Source organism: Oxyura jamaicensis, chromosome 4 (genome assembly GCF_011077185.1).
Source record: "Oxyura jamaicensis isolate SHBP4307 breed ruddy duck chromosome 4, BPBGC_Ojam_1.0, whole genome shotgun sequence".
NCBI lineage: Eukaryota > Metazoa > Chordata > Aves > Anseriformes > Anatidae > Oxyura > Oxyura jamaicensis.
The window spans coordinates 24,248,296-24,274,616 of record NC_048896.1 but is presented as its reverse complement, the minus strand read 5'-3'; the positions used below and the strand labels follow the sequence as shown (position 1 = coordinate 24,274,616).

Here is a 26,321-nt window from a genome sequence, read left to right as displayed (position 1 = left end):
ATTTCAAGAAAGACTGATTGCTAATGTATTTTGAAAGCAGTCACATTTTTACTGGGTTGATCTCCATCACAAATTCATTCCAAATTCAAGGGACTGCCACTAGAAGCACGATATTATGCCCTCACACCAGCCATCCTCATCACCAGAAAACAAGTCTCCAAAACCCACATGCTTTGGTATGTCATAAATGCAAGCAAAACAAAGAGCATCTTGCTGCTTGTTCAAGAAGGTGTGTTTTTCTTCTTGTATAAAGCTTCAGAACTGATAGCTAGTGGTTACCACACAAGAGACAACTGTAATCTCTTTACCAACCGAACACATTAAGCTTTATTTTTTTCTACATAGTTAAATCATTCCTGTCAGACACTTCCTGTTTAATAGGCAACCGTGTATAAACTGTAAAGTACACAGCTGAGCACTGAACAGCTTCTGGTCAAAAAAAAAAAAAAGTTTTTCCTGTTGGGGGTGGCCCCCCAGAAATGTCCAAGTAGAGCCAAGAATTTCCACGTTTTCATTTCTGGACTTTTCAGAACTACTATATACAACCAGGAATATCAGGTATACACACTGAGCATAGGCAGATCCAATGCACTGTTCTTATCTCTTTGGTCATCTCAGCCACAGAAAGCTGGAAGACTTTCTGTAGAAGAACTTCATTGATAAAAGGTCCAAATATCAGCCCAATTATCCTGAAAGAATAATTCGGGAGTGAATTATTCTTTCATTCCTAATAAATAATAATTCAGGAATGAATATTCAGGAATAATTCAGAATAATTCAGGGATGCTGCACTAAGAAAATACTGTCCAGAGCTCTCCTGAATCTTAAATAGAGAGGACAGTATTTTCTTAGTGCAACATTCCTGCAACAGAAGACATAGAACAGCAGAATTTACATCTGATTAAATACTCTTAATTTGCAATCCTCTCCACATAATACGTGTAACCACAGACCTAGATTCTGTATGAGCTATGTATCAAGTAAAGCATAGAAAGAAAGGTACAAGATCTAGGACTGTTGAATTAATCATGACAGTTCATTCCGCAGAGAGCTCCACTAGTGGAAAGCAGACTCAAGAAAATCTGAGCTGAAATCAGTGGAAGGGTGGGAGATTACAGGTTGGTGATGCAGTAATACTTTTCCTGTTACTACTCCTTCCTATGCATGCATTTGCAGATGTTGTTTGAGGAAGAATATTGGGACTAGGTAAACTCCAGCTGAATGAGTTAAGTCATTCTCACCCACCTCATATGGAGATCCTAGATGATCTCAAGTTATAAAATAATGAATGCACAAAGTAGTTTTTCAGGGGAGAGAAAGACTTTTTCTGATTACCACAATATGGCATGCAGTTAGCTGCTCTGTAAAGAGATATCATCTGAACCATTCTCACTCAATACAACACAGCAACAGAACAAAAATCCTTCTGTGAGATCTTCTGTCAATAGATGGATAACATGAGAGGCAACGATTAGAGTTTAATAAGTGAGAATCATCCCTTTTATAGATTAGTGCAGAGAATGATCATGACAAGGCCAGAATCCATTACCAGCCTTGTACATATCAGGGAACTGCAACAAGCAGAGAGGGAAAAAGAAAGGTATCTAACAGAGATCACATTTGTTTTGATAGCATTTCACACCATATCAACCCAGTTATTTTTCTTCTCCAAGTAAAGCAAAGGAGGAGTTTCTTCAGTTAATTCACACTGCCTGTTTTGAATTTTCAAAGAAATATAAACTCAAGACCTGAGTTACAACAAAGACCCCTTGAGTCAAAAACAAGGAATGTAATAAATCTCTTAAGACCAAAGGATATTGGTCACCTAGAAACAGAATCATGCTGAATCCAAGAACTTTATGTCATAATTAGAAAAGACAGCTCCAGCAGAGCTAACAAAACCTTTTACCTTTCAGATTAACAATATGTCAAGTATTTTAGCTCTAAGGCTAAAAGTCCTTTAGTATCTTACAGTTAGAAATGGTAATAATGTTTACTTCAAGGATTTATACTTGCTCTTATTTTGCAGTGTTAGGAGAGCACAAGACACCTAAGTATATGAAAACAATCATATCAGCATTGGTATGAATTCTCTCAGAGAAAACCTGGATCAAACCAGACAGCATCTGGAAAGCAAATTCTGAGTGTGTCTTTCTGGAATGGAAGCCACAGGATAGTTTTCTAGATGATTTGATCAACTTAGAAGTAAACAGATGTTACGGTTTTAGGGAAAGTTGACTCCTTAAAAGCCCATAAATAAATAATCCTTCAATTTCTGTCTTCACTTACAAGGGATATGGACTTTGAAGGAAAAGTGATGTGAGGCAGAAACAAATAACCAAAATAATAAGCAATGCAACATTGAACAGTCAACTCAGCTATGAGGAAGAATTCAAAATAGTGACAGACATCTGCTGACGGAAACCAGTAGGAAGAATGACAATGTGAGCTGCTCTTTCTTGCCTGCTGTAAACTGAACTTATTCTGGTCCAGACAGACAGGAGGAATATTTGCATGCACCTCAACATTGATGTGCACCTGGTCTTTGATTTTACGATAGATCATACAGAGTGAGATAGAGATAATTTAATTCATAAATAAATAAAAGAAGCCTTTGGTAGCTTTGTACATTTGTCTAGAGTTACCATGATGTTATGGTTTAACCCAGCTGACAGCTAAGCACCAAACAACCATTCGCTCATCCTCCCGCCTCCCTCTCTGGTACAGGGGGAGAGAATCAGAAAGAAATGAAAACCTGTGGGTTGAGATAAAGACAGTTTATTAGGACAGGAAAGAAAGGAAAATAATAATAATAATAGTACAACCAATAGTATTACTAATAATAACGTGTATAAACAAGCGATGCACAGTGCAACTACTCACCACCTGCTGACCAATGCCCAGCCTATCCCCGAGCAGCCGGTCCCCCCCCACCTTGGCCAGCCCCCCCATATTATTTGTTCATCATGACGTCAGATGGTATGGAATACCCCTTTGGCCAGTTGGGGTCAGCTGTCCTGGGTCTGTCCCCTCCCAGCTCTTGCTGCACCCACAGCCTGCCCACTGGCAAGACAGAGCGAGAAGCTGAAAAGTCCTTGGCTTAGTGTAAGCATTGCTCTGCAACAATTAAAACAGTATGTTATCAACATTATTCTCATCCTAAATCCCAAACACAGCACCCTACCAGCAACTAGGAGAAAAATTAACTCTACCCTAGCCAAGACCAGGACACATGATTACAGACATGCCTTTCTTCCCTACCCCAAACAAATCTAGAAGCATGACTCTCATATTTTCGAGGAAGAAAAAAAAAAAAAAGGAAGTCCAAACAAGAAATTTCTTCCAATACAAGTACATCAAAATCTGAATTATCCTACTTTATTTTCATTAGTTCTTAAAGTAGAGCTGAACATAACTATTATCTAAGAACAAGAGATATAACACATAGATCATAGGGTTGTCTTTTTAAATTTATCTGTATGTACTAAGCAGTACATTGACAAGAAAAAGGATCAAAATCCTTGGAAAAAATGTTGAAAAGCACACAAATGATGAAGCCAATGGCTACAAGGAAAAATACCTAGATAATCACAAAAGTGTGTGACACTTAGCAAGAGGTATGATAAATAACAATGTACAAAGGAAAAACATAAAATGAAGAAAAATGTAGAAGGAATTGGAGATACAACATGAAGAAACAGAATGGAAGAAAAATACTACAGTCTAACATTAAAGGGAAGGGACATGTAATATAATGCAGGAAGTGAACGGTGACAGTTTGAAATCTGACTTTGAACAGACCTAGAGAACATTTTTTTGGCAGAAAATATATCAATAGCTTTCCCCAAGGCAGCAACAAATATTCCAAGATGGAGTTTGCTCTCAATATTGAGCAGGCATCAAATGCCCATCACATACATGAATATTTAATTTCTGAGAAAGCAAAAAAGCTAAGAAAATAACAAGAATTAACAGAAAGAAGAATCAAGGAAGTGATCTAGACAAATGAAAGAAAAATTAGAACACAGAAAGGAAATAAGTAGACATTTTGGTTAAGCAGAATAAGAATGCAGTCACACAGGTTGCAAAAAACATAACTCCATGTGTGATGACTTGCAGCTGTAGAGGGTGACTGTTTCATAAAAGCTCAGAGGCTCCGACAGACAAGCAGAATTCTATCTTAAAAAAGAAAAGGCAGGAAAAATATAACAAATGACTAACAGGAAATTAGGAATTATTCCTAGAAATGTTAAAAAAAATGCAAAATCCCTATCAGAGGGAAAAAAATTAGGTTTTTAAGAAACTGACCTATTATTATGCCATTTCTTTATTTACAAGTTGTATAGACAAATATCCAAAAATAACATCGATATCAAACTGCTCCCTGAGAGAATTACATAGAAAGGGATAACAAAAACAAAGAAAGATAGCCAATGAAAACAGTCTGAACAATGAAAAGATAAATACTTTTTCTGAGCTAAAGCCAGATAAAGCTAATGCTAGAAGCAACAGATATTATAGGATAACTGCATTCCCTACCACACACGTGGGAAATATTTCATATATATAAAGAAACTTCAAAGAGAAATGATAGGTCAGGATGACTAACAGAACACAAGAACACTACAGGCCAAGACAGCAAATTTGTTAAAAGATCTGAATAGTATCCGCAGAACAAAGTAACCTGAACTTTGAAATGCCACTCTGTATCACAGAAACATATTTAATTCAGGCACCTTACATACTTCCTGTCCCAATTAAATCAAGATAATTTAGTTACCACAGGAATAATCTACTGATGCGACTACTCCTTAATTTGCTTGTTAAAACTAAGCATTCAAGAACTGAGGCCATACACGAGTGCACAGCAAGTAAAAGATAACTCAGATAAAAAAGAAAATACATACATTTTATTCTGGCTTCCTTGGGATTCTTCACTACAAAAATGTCATTCTTTGCTCTCTATTTGATATGATGCTATTAAAAATAAGGCAGGTATTCTAGTCCTGTCAAACTCGTAGCATTATGTGGGTCACTGTTAAGCCATCCCTCTCTGGAAGATGGACAGACATGTTACTACTGAGCAATACTCTTAGTGATCTAAATTTCCCCATTCCCATAAAATTCAAAAAGGAAAAAAAAAAAAAAAAAAAAAAAAAAAGGAGAAACTCTAAGTGAACTACTCTCCCTTTTTGAAAAAAAAAATTTAAGACAAGATGCTTAAGAAATTAAAACATTTATACAACAGCTTTAATGGGAGAAAAAGGTGACTAGGCAGACTAAGTCAAGGAAAGGACAGGGATACACCAAGCATGAAAGAAGCTGAACTGAAAGGTAAAGAAGAGATTGTAAATCGTTCATTTCCATTTTGGATCCATTCTGGAACAGGTCTTTGTGAAAAATACTAGGTGTAATCTAGCTGACAACACCTAAAACAGTGGACATTCTAGGAGATATCAAGCCGGGAAGACCATAAAGAATATTTCCTTTAGTTTAGACAGTAGTTATCAGAAGCCCAAAACTGAATCACAAGTTTAATTTCCTTTAATAGGATTTTTTTTTTTAAAGCCTAAACTTTTAGATTTAAACATTTTGCATGCTAGTTTTGTCATTCACTATTAAGGAAACGTTGAGGTATTTATCTACTGCACCTATACAAAATAGGCATTATCATCATACACAAGACAAGTAATTTACAGTTAATTAATACAATAGTTACAATAGTTAACTCTAAGACATTGTTGGAATCTTAACTATTGGTTTGCAAAATCAAGGATGGATTATAGTCATTGGACTTCTGTCTACTTATAGCATGTTTAAGTGAAAAATATTTTTAGATGTTCTTTTATACAAGAAATTGAAATTAATATGCTGATTAGACTGAAATTTAAAAAAAAAATCCTGTGTAGTATTTAAACATTCATTATATTTTAAAGTACAATGCATAAGAGAATGTTTTAAGGATAAAAACAGTTTATAGTCCTCATACTGCTGCAACAATAATTTGTACATCTTCCCATCAGTTTGTAAGTAAAATTGAAGATTTTATAAAATTGAAGATTTTAATCCTTTTTTTTTTTTTTTTTTCTTTCCCAAAAGCGTTCTGGATGCCCCATCCCTTGCAGCATTCAAGAACAGGCTGCACAGGGCTTTGGGCTACCTGGTCTAATGGGAGGTGTCCCTGCTTATGGCAGGGGGTTGGAACTGGATGCACTTTAAGGCTGCTCCCAAACAAATCATCCTATGAGCTTAGGTTTGAATATCCATATATTATACATATATATCCATATATAATATCCATAGCAAACCTTTCAGATTTGAATATCCATAGCCCAATATCCTTATCGGCTCAAACAGCTGAACCTGAAAGAAATAATCCTCCAATCTTGGTGCATGTGTTATCTGAAGGGTCTTTAAAAATATTTAGTTTGCTCACCATTCTGATCGACAAAAAATTTAGGGAAGGAATTATTTCCACTGTAGTGGTGCACAAGCTGGCTGCCTGTCTCTTAGCAAGGGCAGCTGCAAGACACACACAGCTAGCTGCTCAGCATCTGTGCACAGTAAAGGAAGGAAATGCATAGAAGTAACTTTAAAAAAAGCATTTGGAAAGTATCAGAAAATCTAATTAGAAAGATATTGGAAATGCAAATGTAAATAAATCAACAATTGCCCAAGACTTGAGACAACTGTAAAACAGATCATAGCATTAACTGAACATTGTGACTTTTGAAGATTTTTTTCATCTAATCACTTCAGAATCAGTTGGCTGAAATTCTCAGCCAACTCAAAGCATATTTGAAATTTTAAACAGTCTAGCACATACCTTCTAACAACGTAACTTCTGAGGTTTTTCTTTCGTTTAAAAGGGGGTGCACTGAGCATCTTCCTGAGAACTTTTATATAATACTAACTCATGGCTAACCACCCTCCAACTGTAGATTTTGGGCCATGACTGCAGTAGATTAATTCCAAAGAATACACAAAGTGCAGCAACCTTCTCTAAGCTGTTTATAACACAGCCTGCAGGTCAGAAGGACTTTTGCTGTTGCTTACAAGTGCTCACTCACCTGCCTTTTTACTTCTAGAAGCACAGTATGCACAGCAGTTATCTGTACTGACACAAGACGTGAGATCTATCCCCAAGTTGAAAATAATAGAAACAAGGAAAAATACAGGCAATACAAAATTGGAAGAAAGCACACATACCTTTCTGCTCATCTTATTTCTATTCTCATGAGAGCCTGGGTAAACATAACATCCTCTTGTGAATATAAATAAACAAAAAATACTGTTATTCATTTAAATATAATACTGGAGTGTAGCAACATTTCTACCTGCAGAAGCAATCTCTAAAAATCTATACCTGCTGGGGAATTAAAGAAACAAATTATTCCTAGTTTTGAATTACATCAACCTGTCGAAGAACATTGAGACATGCTATTATTATGTTCGCATTCTAAATATGATGTATAGTAATACCACTATTAATCTCAGTGTGCGAAATTATTTACAGAAAAATTAAACTCTCATAATTCGACATGATGGCACTACTCAACTGGACATGAGTTTGAGTGTTATTATACCTTCATTTTCCAAAATTCTGCTCAAGTATATCTGGAAATCAGGTAAACACTGCAGCAACTGCAACAGCAAAGGTCTGCCTTAGCCTTGAACAGGCGTGGTATGCTTTCCACTGATATTAGTGTATGTAAAGAAGGGGAAAAGCATTCTATGTTGGTATTTATGCATACGTTACAGTTGTCCATTACTAATTTTAAAATAATAACCACAACTAAAAGCTCTCATCTTACAGCTTCATGCTGATACAACAGTTCTAATCTTGAAATGTGTTGTATACTCTATAATATTAAGATGTATTAAGAGCATCAACCAACGAACTGTTCCAAAATCATGTGATAAAAAAAAATATTCTTTTATTTTGCACTAAGTGAATTCCACATGACCAAATCACAATTGTAACTCTGTAACTGAGACAACTTGAAGGTCTTGACCTCAGTATGAATGCCCTGATCAAAAAAAAAAAAAGACCTAACATCTTAGAAGCTATGGAACAACATATGTTGCAACTAGATGCTTCTGTATAGTCTAACTCCTGTAGGAAATGAAATACTTCTTTTAAGTTACTTTTTTCCTTCCTCTTGCTATCAACAGCAGAATATTTATAGTCAGGAAGCCTGAATGCTATTCCTAGCTCTGAGAAATAACAGTGGGCAGAAAGAAGGTGGCAAATCAGTTTGGTCACTTTGAAAGGCAGTATGAGATAGCAGTAAGATTTCTACAGACAATCAGTCTTCAGTCCTACATCAGCATTTTTATTTTTTAATTTGGAAAATATACAGCTTCCTACTTTCGCAAGCATTGTTTTAATTTTCTTGTCTACAACTCTGGCAGCAGGCCTCTAGACAAGACAGATAGCTGGTGGGGAAAAAAAAAAAAAAAAGAAAAACAGTATTTCCCTCCTCTTTCCTCCACATGCTTATCAGGAAGATATCGGTATTTGACCTATGGCAGATACATAATCAAAATTCACTGAGCTTATCCTTGCACACGAACTCTCCATTATGGTGAAAAAAAGCTGTATAATCTACTCCATATAATTGACTCCATATAAGTCACTTTGGTTAACGAAGAGATTATATACTATAATTCTATGTAGCCCAAAGAGATTCCAGTAAGGAGCTTAGACCATACGCAAATAATGCTATAAAACACAGTAAGCACTATGGCTAGAGTTGGGTAGGAATAAAAAAAAATAAAATCTACAAACCTTTTTGCATCAATACATTTTTAAGAAAGTATGACAGATTCTGATATTGTCAAAGTTTACATTCTGCACATTATTTTTTTTCCACTTCAAACAGATGAGCAAGAAAAAAAAAAAAACATGAACAAAGCTATAAATATGTAGAGCAAGATCTGTCTCAAACATTTTATTTAATGTTTTTTACATTTTACAGGATGTGTAATTTCAGTTTTAAATGCATTAAACTTAACCATACCAAAGCTTACCTCAGAAGGCAGGTGGGGAAAAGTAACTATAACATCTGTTTGGCTTGCTGAATATACATAGTGAAGAGTTGTAAGTGGCATGAAGAAAAAAAAAAGCTCAGAACTCTTATTTTCTATTTTTCATACACGTAATCTACAGTAATTTAACCCAGGTCCTTGTGTCATTAATGCAAAGCCTATGATCTTCAGAGAGATGTAAGGATAGAAGACAGAACACTTTGTCATAAAACTTCCTCTATTAAAAGAATTCCAGAATACAACTAATGATCTACCAGCAGGTCCTTGGTGTCCTGCAAACTGGTTATAGAGAAGTTCAAAATTTCCCTCTATTTATCACTTCACATACACATTTCTTCACAATCAAGTGCTATACAGAAACGATGCCAAAAATGACTTATTTGTTAGACTGCTGTTTTAAGTAGTTCAAAGCAACTGCTATTAGAGCATGTACATAGTATTGCACATTCACTAATAGAGCAGCCAACAATCTGGATGCATTCTTGTTCCTTACGCTTCCTTGGAAGATACTTACTAAAATGGCACAACAGAAAAGTTCTCTGATCAAAGAGTCAAAGATAATGGACGGTATTATATGGGGAAAAAATCTTCAGGCTTTCCAATCTGCTATTGTTGTAGAAATCGCAGATCTCTCCAAGACAGAAGGGGAAGTTGTATTTATTTGACTACATGCTCCCTTGAATGTACAAGTCCAAATATATAAAATTTCATGCAAGCAGAGGAAATTATAACATGCAGACTAAGACTTCATAGAAACTTTCTTAAAAGTTTGGATTCATGTTGAGACTGATTCTTCTTTCCCTTCTTCCATCATACAGAAAACAACCCTCTTCTTTTTTCTTTTGGTAAAACCTTTCCATAAAAAGATCCCACAAGCAATTAAGACAAAGTTAGAAATAGTAGGCTGTAAAGAAAGTTTTGAAAGCATCAAAATTAATAAAGTGTAATCTCCACTTTTTAAAAAATCAGGCAATTTGTATATTGTATCCATTATCTCTGTGTTAATGCATATTTCAGAGTTGTATGCCTCCTAATACCTTTTTTGAAACTACTTTTGATCGTGACTAATGTTCTCATTATGAGAAAAATCTTCATCTATCCTCACTTACATTATTTCAGTGTCATTTTATTACTAATACTCATACATTCTTCACTATCTCTGACGTTTATTCTCTGTAGTTTTATTCTGTTGTGTCATCCTTTTATTGGTCACTTTATTGTCAGAGCTTCCTAGCAACTTCCATCTCTCATGAGGAAAACAATAAAAATACAACAGAGCCACTGGATTTACCATTCTTCTTCTCCATGACTATTACTTCTCCATTTTCTAACAACAAAAGCTTATACAAAACTTTCTCCTCTGTCAGCCATCTGGATGAAGTTCTTGCTTACATGCAATTACCCATGCACTAACAGAAATCAGTACGAAGCATTCCTGGAGTAGGAGTTCTTCTCATTGGAATGCCACCTTCGCTGGTAAGTCATTCATTACAAGACAAAGAACATAGCATGGCGCTAATATTAATGAATGGCCTCTGAGGTTCAACAGGAAGCAGACAATCACCTGTGATGGATAAAGCCCTTAATCCTTTCAACATAAAATAATCAGTAGTTCCAAATCTATTTCTGAGCAGTTTAAGGAAAGACTATGCATAGATATCATCACATAATTTAGAAGTTTTTTTAAAAAGTGCCATGGATAAGATTAGAGCAGAAGTTTGTTGAGGAATGTCAAATCAAGACTGTACAAAGTGGTCATGATGTCTTAACATAAAACCTTACACTTTAAATATGTTAGGAAACAGCAGCATGAACATATGAAGTCTAAATTTTTACCTTCTGCAAAGAATTTCTAAAATTTAACTGAAATTAAATTTCTAAAGGCTTATTTATGTTATTCTTATTAAAAGTGAGTATAGATCTAATGACCAAAACCAGTTGAAAGCGTGTGTTTATAAGCTCATTTTAAAAACAAACTGTATTAACTCATTGTAGGTTCAGGATTTACTGTATGGACTTGAGTAAAAATGTGTTTCCTAAAGAACATTTTTACTATCAAACAGTTCATTAAATTTAGGAAAAGTTCTATTTTGACTTCCTGGGAAAAGTGCAGACTTCAAATTACTTTGGAAAACAAAGCTGCTGTATCAGCTAATGAACTTGTAATTTCCTCTCTCAGCCAAGTGAGCACAAGTTCTGCATCAGAGCACAATGCATTCACTGCTCAAAAAAAATGATGCTATAACTGAACAACTTCAGCTAGATTTTTGAGCCACTTAAGATACATGCCAGTAAACTAGTGTATTAATACAATTGTAATTATATTACTTGAACATGGTGGGACAAGAAAAATGCAATTAAAGATAAAAGTTGTACAAATGCAAAACTGTATTTCATCTGAGCGTGCAACATATACTTGGTACTTACAATCTCTCCAATTTGCCTCAATTGAAAAATTTTGTAAAACAAACACTAAGATACCAGCATGTTCATCTTCTTTTTTTTATTAAATGAAGTTGCTGAGGACCGAAGTATCAAAATCTTATGTGGGTGGAACCATACTCTCCTCTACCATGGATGACAATAAAGGTTGCTAAACCTCCAATAAGAATATCTAAACTAAAAGCTTCAGTTGTGATGAATTCAGGTCTCATTGTTTTTCAGTGTAGCCCAATTACTAATGTTTTATACAATATCCTGCACTAAAAGAAACTTACCAGCTTTTATCTCCCCTCACCCCATCTTGTATTCATTTAAAAACAGAGTCAAATATCACCGTATTTGACTACCTATAAACTAAGTCAAACACCACTGCAATTTCATGCTACACTTTACCTCGCCTGGTAGATAGTACTTCGTTTAAGCCACGTAGTACTTTGTTTAAGCCACACAGAAGCTGTTAACTAGAGGACTGTGACCTACAGCAACCACAGGGTGAGAACAAAGCTAGCAATTCCATGTTTGAAGAAGCTTCTCCTGGTTCTCTTGTGTACTTATAGCACAAATGTTGTGTATTCTCCTTCTCCTCCACAGACCTGTAATACACAAACAAGCCTAGAACAGTTTTGTTTTGTTTTTAAAGAGCACCTTTGTATTCCCTGCAAGACCTCCATTACATTTAGATGTTTGGGGGCTGGCACTTTGGGCACAGTGCACTCTGAACTTCCTTCCTTCAGCCACCTCCACTGATCTTAAGTTAAAACTGAAAATGTGACAGCAGCTTAGATGGAGAAAGTCAGTGTATAAGGGTTATCCTGAAGAACTCTCACTACTCAAAAGTAACCTTGATTTCTTCCACTGCCCTCTGTGTGCTCCTCAACTAAGAAGTTTGGCAGACAGCACTCATCTCCAGATGGTGGACAAGTAAACCTACTTGAACAGATTGTATTGCAATATTTTACACTAAACAGTTATTGGATTAAATGTATAAATAGTTTTGGGAACTCGGGACATCCCTCTTCTGAATGATCATCATTCAGCTACAAAATTACCTTCCCTCTTGTTGTTCCTCTCCGACTCAGTGAATGCTTCAACCTTTTCTGAAGCCCTGTGCCTGTGCAAGAGGACAGCTGGACTAGATCTGTATTAGCAAGTAGTGCAATGCTGAAGAATGGATTTGCAGAACAAAACAGCTGGTGTTGCAATCCTAATAGCCACACCCTGCACATTTTGAGAATTTTACTTCAAAATAATTCTCAACCAGTTCCAAGGACGGAATGCCAATTAGCACTTGGATTGTATTACCTGCAGTTCTGTAATGTTTCATGCTTCGGTTTAATTTCAGTAATAGAATCCAGTTTGCACACTCAGAGCCCATTCCAAAATGCAAACAATGAATTGCAGGTAGAAGACAGCTGGTTCACTTCAGAGCCTGCTCGTAAAATTAATAACACAGACCACCTTAAGAGGATCCATGTGCCCAGAACAGCAGACAGCAAAGCATTTAGGGCACTTTATGTGAACCAGGATAATCGTTTGATTTCTGGGAAATGGTATCAACTGCTCTCACTATTTCAATTTCCCAGACGTGTTCTAACCATAAGGCTACTATATAAAGGGACAAGATGTCACATTCCACTGACAAATTAAATCCTATCGGTGAATGTTACACAAGTTCACAGCAAACAATGACGAGCTTAAGAATGTCAAGTTTCAGTACACAGAATGGGCTGAAATACAAGCTACCAAATCAGACAAGGATTGTCCTCCATACACGCAAAAGCAGAACTGCACATGCCTATTACCCTTGAACTAATTTAGTTACGTTAGCAACCTGCAGAACAAATATGCAGTTACACAAGAACATTGTAGATTAATGTTTTGGACTCCAGACGCTACATTCTACATGAAGTTTGGTTTAAGTACTTTGATCATGTATAGGACCTGGGTTTAGAGTTATAGGAAGACGAACTCATAGTTGTCAACACAAAGGCAAATGTTATTTCACATAGGCCAGGGCAAACCACTACATATTTTTTTGCTATCGGTATTGTCTAATTCATCCAGCTTAGACAAACCAAAAAGAAAAATGAGAAAGCCTACCACACATTTTAAGTGGCAAATGATCAGCAACGACCAAAACCAAAGAAGCATAAAGGAAATGAAAAGCAATGATAGTATCTGGAGCCTCTCCAGCGGATATTAATAACGTTTTATCTTAGTTTCTAAACAAATTGTCACTAAAGAAGTTAGTACTTCCATTTAAATCATTGTCATATTCTCAGTAAGTGAACCCATCTGCTGTGGACAGCAGAGAAGCATAATAGTCTCACGTTTTCATCTTGGATTACGTTTTCTAGGGCTGCCATCCTCCTTGAAATTCCAATGCAATTCCTGCCCCTCACTTTCCACTAGGCTGGAAGATTTCACAGAAATCAGGCATGGAACTAAAAGATTAAAACACTTCCAGTGAAATGCATTAAAGCTGAACCATCATGTGGTTACCAAGAGTACAAACCATGACTAAAGTGTGATGCAAAAATAACATAGTTCAAACAATTTAGCAGTACCCTCCTCTATCCTCTAGCAGATTTCAGTATTTCAGTATGTTTTAAGAACTCTCACTTCTGAATATGTTTGATCACTGAACCTGGCTTCTCATACATCTCAGTATTTAAACCTGGTAAACATTATTTACCATTTGTTAAGGCAAATTACCAAATACCGTCATGTGGATTTGGTGAGAACATTTGCTGCTAAACTGTAATAAAAGGACAGATCTAAGCAGCATGACCAAGATGTTTGTGCTCCATCAAAGCAGTCTTTGATTAGATGATCAAAACTTGTCTTTTTGGAATTGCATGCATCTTACTGGGGGCTTCTTAATAGGTTTACATGCAATTTTTTGGCTTGTCATACTTCACAGGCATTCTGCCTCAAAATCAGATCAGCTACCCATAAAAAATCTGATCAGATCCAACACCCCAACCTGATCAGACCATCTGTTAAGCAGGTCACATTGCAGCATAAGATAAGTTAGAAGAATTTAGGACTTGCTGAGAGAACTTGCAAGAGGAAACTGTCTCCTAATGACATTTTACATGCCATTAACACCAACTCCATTTAAAACATATGGCTGGTAGCTGATAAGAAGAAATCTTATCAACTTCAGTCATCCATCACCACAAAGACTGATCCACCTTCAAGTGATTTTTGCACTACACTACGGTTAGAGTCATACATAACCTGAAAACCTCCTTCCAGTCTTACAGCAACATTAGGGCTTGATGAAAATCTAAAGCTTTTTTTTGTTTTTTAATTAGGTCAGAAAAGTACAAACATAAGAGAAAATAAGTGTTTAGCTCTTCATGTTTTTATATTAAAAGGAAGAATTTTCAGTGCTCTCTGGGCCTCTGAGCATGTCCTACACTTTTCCAAATGTTGCATTGAGCTCAACTCTATATCCCCGTTAAGAAGATAGATAAAGCAAGTAGCATGGGTGTTATCTTTTCTAAGCACCTGATCTCAGGCATAATCTGAAAAAAAAAATCTTACTGATACCCAGAACCATCTCACTAAAAGGAGTCAAAGATTTAAAGAGATGCTTGAAAGCAAAACACATTTATTGCTGTGTGCATTTGTGTACCCTTCAGTTCAAGGGTGTTTGGCCAAGTGAGGAGATTGAGCCTGATCTTCATTAACCTGGAAGAATTCAAGTCCCACATCTCAGAAGAAATCCCTGAAATATCTTACAAATCACAATCAATATATGTGCTTTCACCACTTCATACAACCTAACAGAAACCGAAGTAGATAAAATCTTAACCACAATTACGTCACTGCATGGAGAAAAAAAAAAATCACAATACTCTACATTCACGTTGCTTTTTTATTAATATTATTTTTAAGGACTATGTACATAGTCCTCATTGAATAATCAGTGTACAGTCATTGCTACTATCACCTCCTCCTGTAGCTGAAGCCTGTGCAACACTTTACCAGGACATAACCAGTGCTAACAATACCAAATTCTGGACAGCACAGCCTTACAGTTCTGAGTTCAATATCCAAACTCTAGAGAAGGCCAAGATTTCAGAAACACCCTCCTGCTTAGCATTTCTTATTCCCTAGTTCAAGATCAATGATTATACAGGGTGCAGGTATTACACACTGATGTGTCATAACTCCTTCCTTTATTAAGGTTCTCTTTAATTGACTCACTTAATTGTGGTTTGAATTTCTCTCTTTAGAGAGCCACCTAAACACATGCCAGTACAGTTAACTTATTTCTTCACTTTATCTAGCCCAACATCTTCCAGGGTACCTAAAAATTATACACTTCCTTCAGTTAAGACACATTTCTAGATGTATTCAAATACCTTCTTTATAGTACTAGATAACCTTGACAGAGCATAGAAAGGAGCCATATTTAAAAGCACATTAATCTCCTTTGCAGAATCTGAGTCTCCAGTTATGTCTATTACAGAAAGTCAAAGGCTCACCTAAGATACTGTAACACATTTAAAAGTAAAAAAAAAAAAAAAAAAAAAAAAAAGATTTAATGTTTTTAGTAATATCTGTACCCCAGTGGATTTACTAATCATGGACTCAACTTAGATTTCATTCTAGGTTAGTACTAAAGATACAGGAAGGTAACACAGAGTGCTACAAGAAGGAAAAAAGAACAAAAATGTTTTAAGTAATAATTTGTACCACTGGAGTCAACAATGAAGACAAAGAATCTATAATTATATCAAGGCAAGTTCAAGTAGCAGTGACCAAAAAAAATACTTCTCTTACTTAGATGTTAAAATAATCATATTCTTCAGCATAGTGAAGAAAAAACACAGTCATATAAAAGTAGTAATACTTTTATACTTTCACTTTTATACTTATAAATGAACAGGCACTTAAAGGACAGTGCAGTTCTGAATTGAAGGCTTAACTTTATGAATGTACCTCTGCCACTAACAAGCTCTAAGAAAGAAAATGTGTTGAAAACCTAAATGAGAACCTGGTAATATGCAGTATTAAAGGAATTAGCTAGTTATTTAGCTGAACTGTCATTTATTTCGTAAGTCATGAGAACAGTTTAAGTATCAAAAGACTTCATAAAACAATCAAGTTCACAAAAATTAACTTAAACTGGAGGGACTTTCACCATATTAGCCATACTTTTACTCTAGTAGCTCAAAAATCTTTGAAGAGACATTTACAGTAGCTCAGGCATGAAGATATACATACCAAGATCTAGAAAAGTTGATCAAAAATGGAAATACTCGAGATTCAGGACTAGAACCTGTCTTAGCTGGCCTCGGTATGGCAACTGGATGAGGAAAGTAACCAAAGGTTCTAATCTTGTAATAGTACAGCTGATAGCAATTGTGATAGGAAATTACTGAAACAAATTTCTAAACCTAAAAGCAGAGCAGAAAATAGCTTTTATCCTTAAAGCAGTGGATATTATAGGCTATATCCTTGAAGGACTCTGCAAGCTCAACATGTCGTTCCACAAATACACTGCACAACTGTAGTTACCACTTGTGTTATCAGCTTGCTATACAAATGTTGTATGTAATACAGTCAAACTTTGCTAAGCTTCATGTCCAGTATGTATTAAATTCAGAAACAAGTTGCTTTGGAATCCACAGAAAAGAGCAAGAAAAAGTAATGGAATAGCATAATTAGTATAAGCAGTTGCAGTTCTTAAGTAGAATATGGAGAACTGAGGATATTCTACAGTGAATTATCAGATTAAAATAAAATCTTACTAGTAAATCCTATTTGATGGGAAAACAGTCAGCCCCTAGAAAAGACAAAAATCCTGCCACTTTAGCAATCACAGAGTATTGCCATGAAGAAGACTGCACTGCTACAGGTACAATTCTTTTTCATCTCAAACCAAAATGTTGTTGTTTTTAAATTCTTTTGTAAAACAAGCAATCCATTCAATGGAAGTATAAATTCGCTTATCTTTCTCTGAATGCAAAGAACTTTTTACATTGTAATAATAGCACAGAAAATAAGTCTACCTGAAATACGGCATGGATGATTACTATAGGAATAGCTTTAAATTTATTTCATGGTAATCATTTATTATGCACATTTTTGAGGAAAAATTGTTATTAAATTCTACATACATATCAAATATTAAAGAAGGCACTAAAATACCTATGTATATTATGTCTAACAGCATTATATGAAAAGACAAAGAATACTTTTTATTATGCTCGCTTTCATATTTATTAAATCAAGAGGAAGAGGCCTAAATCATACCAGATAAAGTTGTGTTGTTTTTTTTTAAAAAAAAAGTTCTGATCACTAGCTTAGCCAACAAAATGTGACCTTCAATACACTTTCAGAAATGAAAATAAATCTGAAGATCCAATATAATAATACCCCCCCCCAAAAAAAAAAAAAAAAAATACTTTCGCCCTCTAATTATACTGACTGATTTATCCTGAGTATCTGCTTGAGTTCTAAGTGCTAACTGTATTTTCCATGTGGCTGCACAGGATGTGCTGTATAAATGGTTATAGAACAGAACAGGGAAAAAGATCAATTAAGCCACTGATCTGTCTTATGACGGCAAGGATGCCAAATGGAGACAACTGGGCAGAAAAAAGTTTCAGTAATCCAATTACAGAAACACTACCAAGCTGTTGTAAGCATCCCTTATTTCACTTATTGCATGCAATCACAAAAGACATTAAGTTTCTCTACGCACATTTGTTAAAATTAGAACTGCTAGTTAATTTTGTCCATTTTCTCCAAAACCTCAGTTAATTAGGAACAGAAATGGAAGGGATACAAAGGTTTTTTGTGGCTTGAAAAAAAGTCAGTATAAAACAAAGAATTCTTGCAAATGCTCCCACCCCCCTCCTTTTCCTTTTAGGACAGATTCAAGAAACAACATTTAGAATTATATTCAAAGAATTTTACATTTTCAGGTAGTACTTATTGCTTTTATTTCACTTCAAAACCAGGACAGTTACTTTAATGTTCTAAGTTTTAAATGAAAAAGCTTCTTCTCTCCCTACTGCAAAAAAAGATAAAATGCCTAATTACCCAAATGGATATAGACCTTCCACTTTAAATACAGCTTTAAGATTACTTGAAGCTCAATCTATAACCTGGACTGCATTTCCCTTCAAAGATTCAACCTTTGCCAGATCTTAATTTTTAATAAAGCTTTTAAAGAGGAGCCTGTGACTTGGTATAAATGCCAAACATTTTCCTGCATGAAGTTTCAAAAGCAAAAACATGCAGCGTTCCGCAGCCTGGAGACCAAACATAATGGTATTCTAATCATCTTAATGATTAGAATACTGAGAAATCTTTTATATTCAAGCTTAATGTTAAAAAAAAAAAAAAAATCAGGAGAGAGTGATGAAACATGAGTTTTAATTATTACTATTTTGTTTTTAAAAATAAAAGCATCAGAGGTCAAGAATCTGTCCTTTATACCGCACATGCCATTGAACATGCTAAATACTTCAAATTCTTCATACATCTTTTTTCTGTTTTCTTCCAACACCAACTGTTCAGTGTTGAAGTAACAGAATGCCCAAGGTAGGTAGCATCAGTATTACTTCAGAAGAAGACTATTCAGAATGCTGATCAGAAATTAATACTATGTTGAGAACAGCATTAGGAGACAAGAGGAAGGAACTAAGTATTGCCTTCCCACGTTGGAGCAATGGCAACCAAAGGCAGCAGGTTTTGGCAGGCCCTTCAAGGGTGACTTTCACTACTTTTACAACAAAAGACAATCACAATAAATTGGACTAAGAAAGGCATTTTTAAACAGATGTACTATCCTGGCTGCAATGGAAGGAACACACTAATAATCATCAAGAACCTGGAATAACAGAGATGGGCTCACTATGCAAATCCAAAGGAAATCAGGAACACATGGCAAAGCAGCAAGAGGATCTTGCCAATCTATCCCAGTTAATTTCACACAGAACGAAGTCGCTCAGGACTGAAGATTCTCTGAGGAAAACCACCACATTTAGAACTCACAGCCTTAAAGAAAATATATCCCAGAAGAACTGTCAAACTGTCAAAAACACGTAGACTAAACACAGAAATTTTGATTAGAACTTCACAAAAAAAAGGATTTTTATAACAGCAAGATGCTGTAATATGCTAAGTTCTAGAATCACCACAACTGAAGACTTCTGAGGGCACATAAGGTGTCTGTCAGAAACAATGTAAGTGTAGCTGAGTTTTTGGAATAAAGGGTGAAGCAGACTGTCCTTCCTAAATATTTTCTACAATTTGTCACAACTGTCATAATTTGTATATGCACTTGGGGAAGGGGTGAGGGAAGTAAGAAGGAAAAAAGTATGGAATAATGGTAAGTATACCTGTCTTTAAACACTTCAAAAATATTCAGGCAAAGGAAAACTTTACAAAAGCTTACAGTACAGAAGAGTGATTATAACATCATTGCACCTCAGCAGCATCTTTTTCAGTAGATTTTAGCTTAACAAAATACTTCAACCCAAATGAAGCTGATATGCTATAAAAAGACAGCTTCATCCATGTCTGAAGTAGCAGTAATGACAAACTTACCTACAGAAAAACAACTACTCCAATTGCATATCAGTGGTTTAATTAAGCTTCTGAATTATCCATCTGAAAGCTCAAAAATAAGCATTTTGTATACAGAGTAAAGTTCATAATATTGCAAAACCAACATCTTTTATGTGCTTCAGTCCAAAAAGAATGTATCCATTTGGACATAAAACAATGAATTATATTAAAGCAACATTAAATGTAAATTACCTGTGCATATTTATAATAAAAACCCAAGTGGTATATTTCAAGTTTTAATAGTCTCATTCTAATTTTCTGATTTCATTCAGTTTTTAATAGTTACACAAACTTTAAGTAGGTAAAAGGCACATAAAGAACATAAAAGGATTGGAAAGAATATGCCTCAGTGAAACATGCTTATATTAAAATACAATTATATTACCTCAGATACTGCAGAAACAGTTATTTTCTCAAGTTACAAATATAGTTACCAAAGGAAAAATCACTTCTTCAGTCACTTGCTGCTATTTCCACAATCAGAAGCTTTATTTATTTATTTATTTAGCTTCACTTTAGTTAAAGGTACTGCTCAGCACCAGAATTAAAATTGTAGAGCCAGTTAAATTTGTAAAGACTGCTTTTAGGTGTGAGACTGGTGAGAAAGATACAATGTTGGTCTTCATCTAAGTTCCAAGTTAAAATATTTTACATTTGGGCATGTTAAAAGAGTCAGATGGTTTCTACATATTTGTTCAGTGGCAAAAGCTGTCTTGGGTGTCCACAATACAGAAGAGTGAATAGCAGTATTGAAGAGAAGCAAAAAGGCTGTTCATAGGTTTGTGGATTCATGCTGCTATTTTATAACTTCTGTGACACCACAGAACTAATTATGAACTAATTCAAAACCATTCTTTTCTTTTTTTTTAAAAAAAAACGAAACTCAACATCTTTCTGTAATTATCATTCAGAATATTTTGCTGCACAGGACAATGTATTTCAGCAGTTTAAGACCTAGTATTTTCCACTCTAAACACAGATATAATATAGTATTTACCAATCAATATAATGAAACTGTTACACGAAGTTATGCCAGTTTTCTCTAGTTTCCTCTAATTGTCTTTCCTTGCTAGCAGTAAGTCCTTCAAAAAAATTTAATAGTTTAACTCAGTCCTCTTTTTTTCAGCAGTCATTATTTCCATCTTACAGACTCAATCAATCAAGACAACAGTTTATACATAATCTTCTACATAGCTGACACTTTAAAATAAAAAAAATAATAAAAATCATTGCCTTCACCAAGGTTCCTTTCTTTGCTTATGATCCAATATCAACACCTCAAGTTCTTCTCAAGTATTTCATTTTGAAGTACTTTTTCAAGCACTCAAGGTTTTGAAAAAAGTTGATTGGGAAAGACATTTCCTTTCTCTAGTCCTTAACCTCTCCTCCCATACAACCACCCCCAAGAAATGCACACACAAAGCAAGGAAGAAAAAGGAATCTGAGATGGACGTGACACCTTTTTATCTCCCAAGATAGGCATTTTAACCCTACTACATTAACTTCCCTCTTGAAGGCTCACTTCTCAAGAATTCACTGTACGTTCAACTGTTTTTCCAACTTCTGCAAAAGCTACGGCAATCTTGTCAGTCTTTGTGTGGAAAAACAGGCTCATTTTACTCACTTAACCTCTGTCAGCATTGCCTTTTGCAACTACACTTCCAGACAGTGTTGCAAACCAGGAACCCCAACCTCCCATACCCTAAGTTTCTGTGCTCTTTCAATTTAGACAATTAACCTGACAATATTTTGTACATGTTATTTCCAAACTGCTTACTGTGAGAAAGTTCAAGTTTTGTATTTCTCATACAGATATACCTCCCCCTTTCCCCCATATATTGGGCAGTTTTCTACATGTAATTAGCAAGGCAAGCGAAGAAGCCTGACTTTAGCTGTAACGTATATTATACAGAAACATACAAAGAGACAATATTTATTCAATTAATTAAACCCTGAAAACCACTACTTTACGCTTTAAGTTTGCAGTTAGGGTGAGGAAAGTGCTTACAATGTTGCATTGGTTTCTGTAAAGATGTAGCTGTAGATACAGTATGTTTACATAACACCAGTAAGCGTTCTGTCTATATGAGCAGAAGTATTAAACAGGACTGAAAAGTGGAGGTAAAACTGTACAGAAAGCTAAGCATTAGTTCATCAATTAAGTAGGTTAAAGAAGAAAAATCAAGCAACAAGCTTTTCAGAGGAGAAACACCATCTTGAACAGTACTACCACACAGCTAGGCAAAACGTATCTGTTTCAATCCTGTTATCTACTATCTCTTCAGTAAAACTGTTAAACTTTATATAGAAAGCATTTGTAGATGGCCATTTTAATTTGCCATTATTTACTGCCAGGAAAGGATTCCATTTAAAGAGAAATAAAAATTATTTCAGCTATCTTGGTAGCACAGCTGCCACTCCACAGGGAAGTGTCAACAAAAGTTCCAAAGCCAGGACATCACAGCATGGGAGAATCAATTGTGATAAACATCAAATACATTTTATTAAAAAATAATAATAAAAAAGTTAATTACAGCAGAAGACTGCCTACTCTTTGCAATTGCAGAAAATTGTCCAAAACAAAACAAAAAAGCAAGCAGAAAAAAAGGGAACATGTAGAGTTCAGGTGTTAATTTTCTACCTTGACACCCAAATGATTTATCTCGGTTTCCAAGACTGTTATTTAACTTGGTAAGTCCACAAAGTCAGACCACTACTTTTGTATTTAAATCAGGATTTTACACACTACAGTAGAGCTTTTACTTTCTTGACCTATAAACCTTATTAACCTACATAGTTAAAAAAAAATCAAAACCAACATTTTTGACTGCTCTCTCTGCTGGATTATATAGTTGAAGGAGATGATTTGTTAGCAAAACTTTCCCTCTCCTTTTCCACCACCAAGTACAAGTCTGGTAACACTAACAGAAAAGATGTGATGCAAATAAATTAATTGAATTATAAAGCTCTACAGTTCAGTAGCAGTCTGTGGTTATTCATTGGTCAGTGAAAAGTTACTTTCCCCCTTAAGTTACAGACACAGCGTAAGGACATTCTGCTGTCTGGCCTAGTGATGGGTATGCAAGAACCTGGCCTGAAACTAAGTGCAAAACAGGATGAAGAAGTGTAATCTGCAGTAGCATCAAAACCTGAATAAGGCAAACATAAACGCTACGCATTAAAAAACACTTTTTCACATTTCCCAACTGCTGACAGACTTCTACTGAAACCGAGCTGCCCCTTCCTCCGTGCCCCCCTCACCCCCAGGATGCCTCGAGCAGGCTGAGCACCTGCAGCAGCACACGGTCACACCCGCCAGGACTCTCTGCGTCCGAGCCGACACCTTTAATTTCTCTTTAACTTCTCTTTAATTTTTCCTTAATTCCCTCGCGCTACTCGCTCGCCAGGGCTCAGCTCCCCCGCCACGCTGAGGGTGGGGGCCCCGCGGGGCCGGGACCACGGGTGAGAGGCCACGGGGCCGAGCAGGGGCCGAGCAGGGGCCGCAGCAGCCGCTCCGCCGGGGCACGGCCCGGGGCTGCCCGGCGCCCCCCGCCCCGCACGCACCCTCCCCTCGGGGCCGCGGAAGGAGCGGAGCCGTCGGGGCAAGGAGGAGGGCGCAGGGGGAGGGTGAAAGAAGCGAACGTTTCTACCTCCTTCTTTTTCTGTCCTCCCCCGAGCTGGCCGCAGAGGAGGAGGAGCAGCAGCAGCAGCAAGAGGAGGCAGCTCCCGGCCGGCGGGTGCGGCACCGGCACCGACAGCCGCCGCCACCGCCGAGCGCCCGGCGCCATCTTTCCCCCGGCCGCGGGCCTCCGCCGGGCAGAACACCTGCGGCACCGCTGCCCACCTCCCCGCCGCTGATTGGGCTCGGGCCCCGGCCAATCGCATCGCCCCCGGGGCGCGGCGGCTCCTGGGAGATGTAGTTCTAGTCCCGCTCGCAGCGCCACGTGCTGGAGGGAGCCCGCCCTGGGCATTGGTGTCGGGCGGCGCGCCCTACGTGCGGGTGTGTGGTGGGGATTACACGTCCCCTGGCTGGGCTGAGGCGAATGGGATGACATTCAACAAGGCCAAGTGCTGGATCCCGCGCTTTGGCCACAGTAACCCCATGCAGTGCTATAGCGTGGGGCAGAGTGGCTAGAAGACTGCGAAGAGGAAAGGGATCTGGGAGTGTTGAATGATGCGCAGCTGAACATGAGCCAGCAGGGTGCCCATGTGGCCAAGAAGGCCAATGACATCCTGGCTTGTATTAGAATTAGTGTAGCCAGCAGGACAAGGGAGGTGATTGTTCCCCTGTACTCCGCTCTGGTGAGGCCGCACCTCAAGTTCTGTGTTCAGTTTTGGGCCCCTCACCACAAGAAGGACTTCATGGCCCTGGAGCATGTCCAGGGAAGGGCAACAAAACTGGTGAGGGGTCTGGAGCACAAGTCTTTTGAAGAGTGCCTGAGGAAGCTGGGATTGTTTAGTCTGGAGAAGAGGACACTCAGGAGAGACCTCATTGCACTCTACAACTTCCTGAAGGAAGGTTGTGATGAGAAGGGGGTCACTCTCCTCTCAGATAACTTGGACTTGAGGAAGTGGCCACAAGTTGCACCTGGGGAAATTTAGATTAGACATCAGGAAAAACTTTTGCTCTCAGAGTGGTCAGGCACTACAACAGATTGCCCAGGGAGGTGGTGGAGTCACCATCCCTTGCAGTGTTCAAGAAGCGCTTGGACCAGGTGCTACGAGATATGATTTAGTAGCTTGGTGGGTAGTACTGGTGATAGGAGGATGGTTGGACTAGATGATCTTGTAGGTCCTTTCCAACCTTGTGTTTCTATGATTCTGTGAATGTCTCCATCAGATATTTTGTACCAAGGCCCTAGAAACAGAGTGGCACCAGATGTGGTGGTGGCCCCCCGGGTGGGTATTTCTGCCCACCTGGGGCAGGGGGAGCTGCTTTACCTACTGGCCAAAATTCCCCATCCCTCTAGCAGCCAGCCACCACAGCAGCTGCCAGAACCACTGCTTCGTTAATCAAGACTGTATATAAAAAAAAAAAGGAAAAATGAAGACCCTTACTTTCCATATGTTTGTATGCATACACTATTCAAATTTCACTATTCACACAAAAAGTTGTCTTTGCAGAAAATTATATTCATGTAATACACTAATATTTTTAATTTGAATATAATTCCCAGTGCATTAACCATGCAGCTTTAATTTGATATTTTTGTGCATGATACAATATTCAAATCATCAATTGCATTATTTTTTTTCCATTGAAATACACACTGCAATGTATAAGCTAGGTAATGTTAAATTAATATGAATCTTCTTATTTTTTCTCAGACTCCAAGTACTCACCTTATGCTACATAAGTTATTTATACACATCTGTGCTACAGACTCCACAGACAGAACTATCCATTTCTTCAGAGATTTTGTAATGTCACTCAAAAATATTATGAATTTTATAATCAGAACACCATATGAGAACAGATGAGACACTGAGAGAGTATTCAAAAGTATCTGTTTATTTTGGGCACAGAATTTTTAGACGGTATTTTAATGATAATATCAGATGCTAGTTCAGTGATACTGCAGACATCTTAGCACTATGTGTTTAAAACATTAAATAGGCTGTTGTGTTCATTTTGGTTATATTTGCCATGTGGTTTTGAGGAGTTCTTCCATAGGAATTACAGATCATATTCAGATAATCTACCAAACACTTAAGATTGATCCCGGTGTTTTAAGTTCAAGAAGGTTCAGACCATTTTATCCATGTTACATAGGAAGGCTGGCCCAAAAGCCCTTGATCATAAACTTTGAATTCAGATACCAGGGGTGCCATAATTACTAAAAAATAAAAATAAAAAATAATAAAAAAATATCTAGATGCTGACTTTTTTTCTCAATTACCCCGACTTTGCTCTGTCTAGTAAATATAAAGAGTAAGATCAAGGTAGAATGTTTGCAAATGAAGAAGGAATGAGTTCAAAAGAAAGAATGAAAACAGGTAATAGAAGGAAGGAAAGACAGGACACAGGAAGAGGTTCATATGTTTGAGCAAGTTGAAAGTAAGAAGATCAGAAGTGAGAAGCATTAGCTTTTCCCAATGTGTTCCAGGGTTTTGGAAGTTCCATGTCTTCCAGAGCATGTAGGCCCATCTTCTCCAATATGACCTCTATTTGGGTTCTCAGATTCTTTATGTTACCTTTAATCTCTGAGGTTACATTAGCAGGAAATGAC

At 36.9% G+C, this 26,321-nt stretch overlaps 1 protein-coding gene and 2 long non-coding RNA genes across 4 annotated transcripts in view; 1 reads left to right on the top strand and 2 right to left on the bottom strand.

Annotated features, from left to right (window-relative positions):
• TUSC3 (tumor suppressor candidate 3) overlaps positions 1–23,951 on the bottom strand; it is a 119,324-nt gene extending 95,373 nt beyond the window's left edge. Inside the window, exon 1 of one of the 2 annotated variants that reach the window (XM_035323982.1) lies at positions 23,742–23,951. In XM_035323982.1, the coding sequence (XP_035179873.1) occupies positions 23,742–23,879 (138 nt within the window). In that variant the 5' untranslated portion in view covers positions 23,880–23,951. The remainder of the gene's footprint in view (positions 1–23,741) is intronic. The other variant, XM_035323981.1, reaches the window with a different exon arrangement.
• Positions 2,763–3,242, bottom strand: LOC118165753. Its single transcript, XR_004750224.1, has 2 exons — positions 3,054–3,242; positions 2,763–2,934 (listed from the first exon to the last, which is right to left on the bottom strand). It is a non-coding gene; the product is annotated as an uncharacterized LOC118165753 (long non-coding RNA).
• LOC118165754 lies at positions 6,643–24,919 on the top strand. Its single transcript, XR_004750225.1, has 3 exons — positions 6,643–6,653; positions 16,477–16,481; positions 24,817–24,919. It is a non-coding gene; the product is annotated as an uncharacterized LOC118165754 (long non-coding RNA).
• The last annotated feature ends 1,402 nt before the right edge of the window (positions 24,920–26,321 follow it).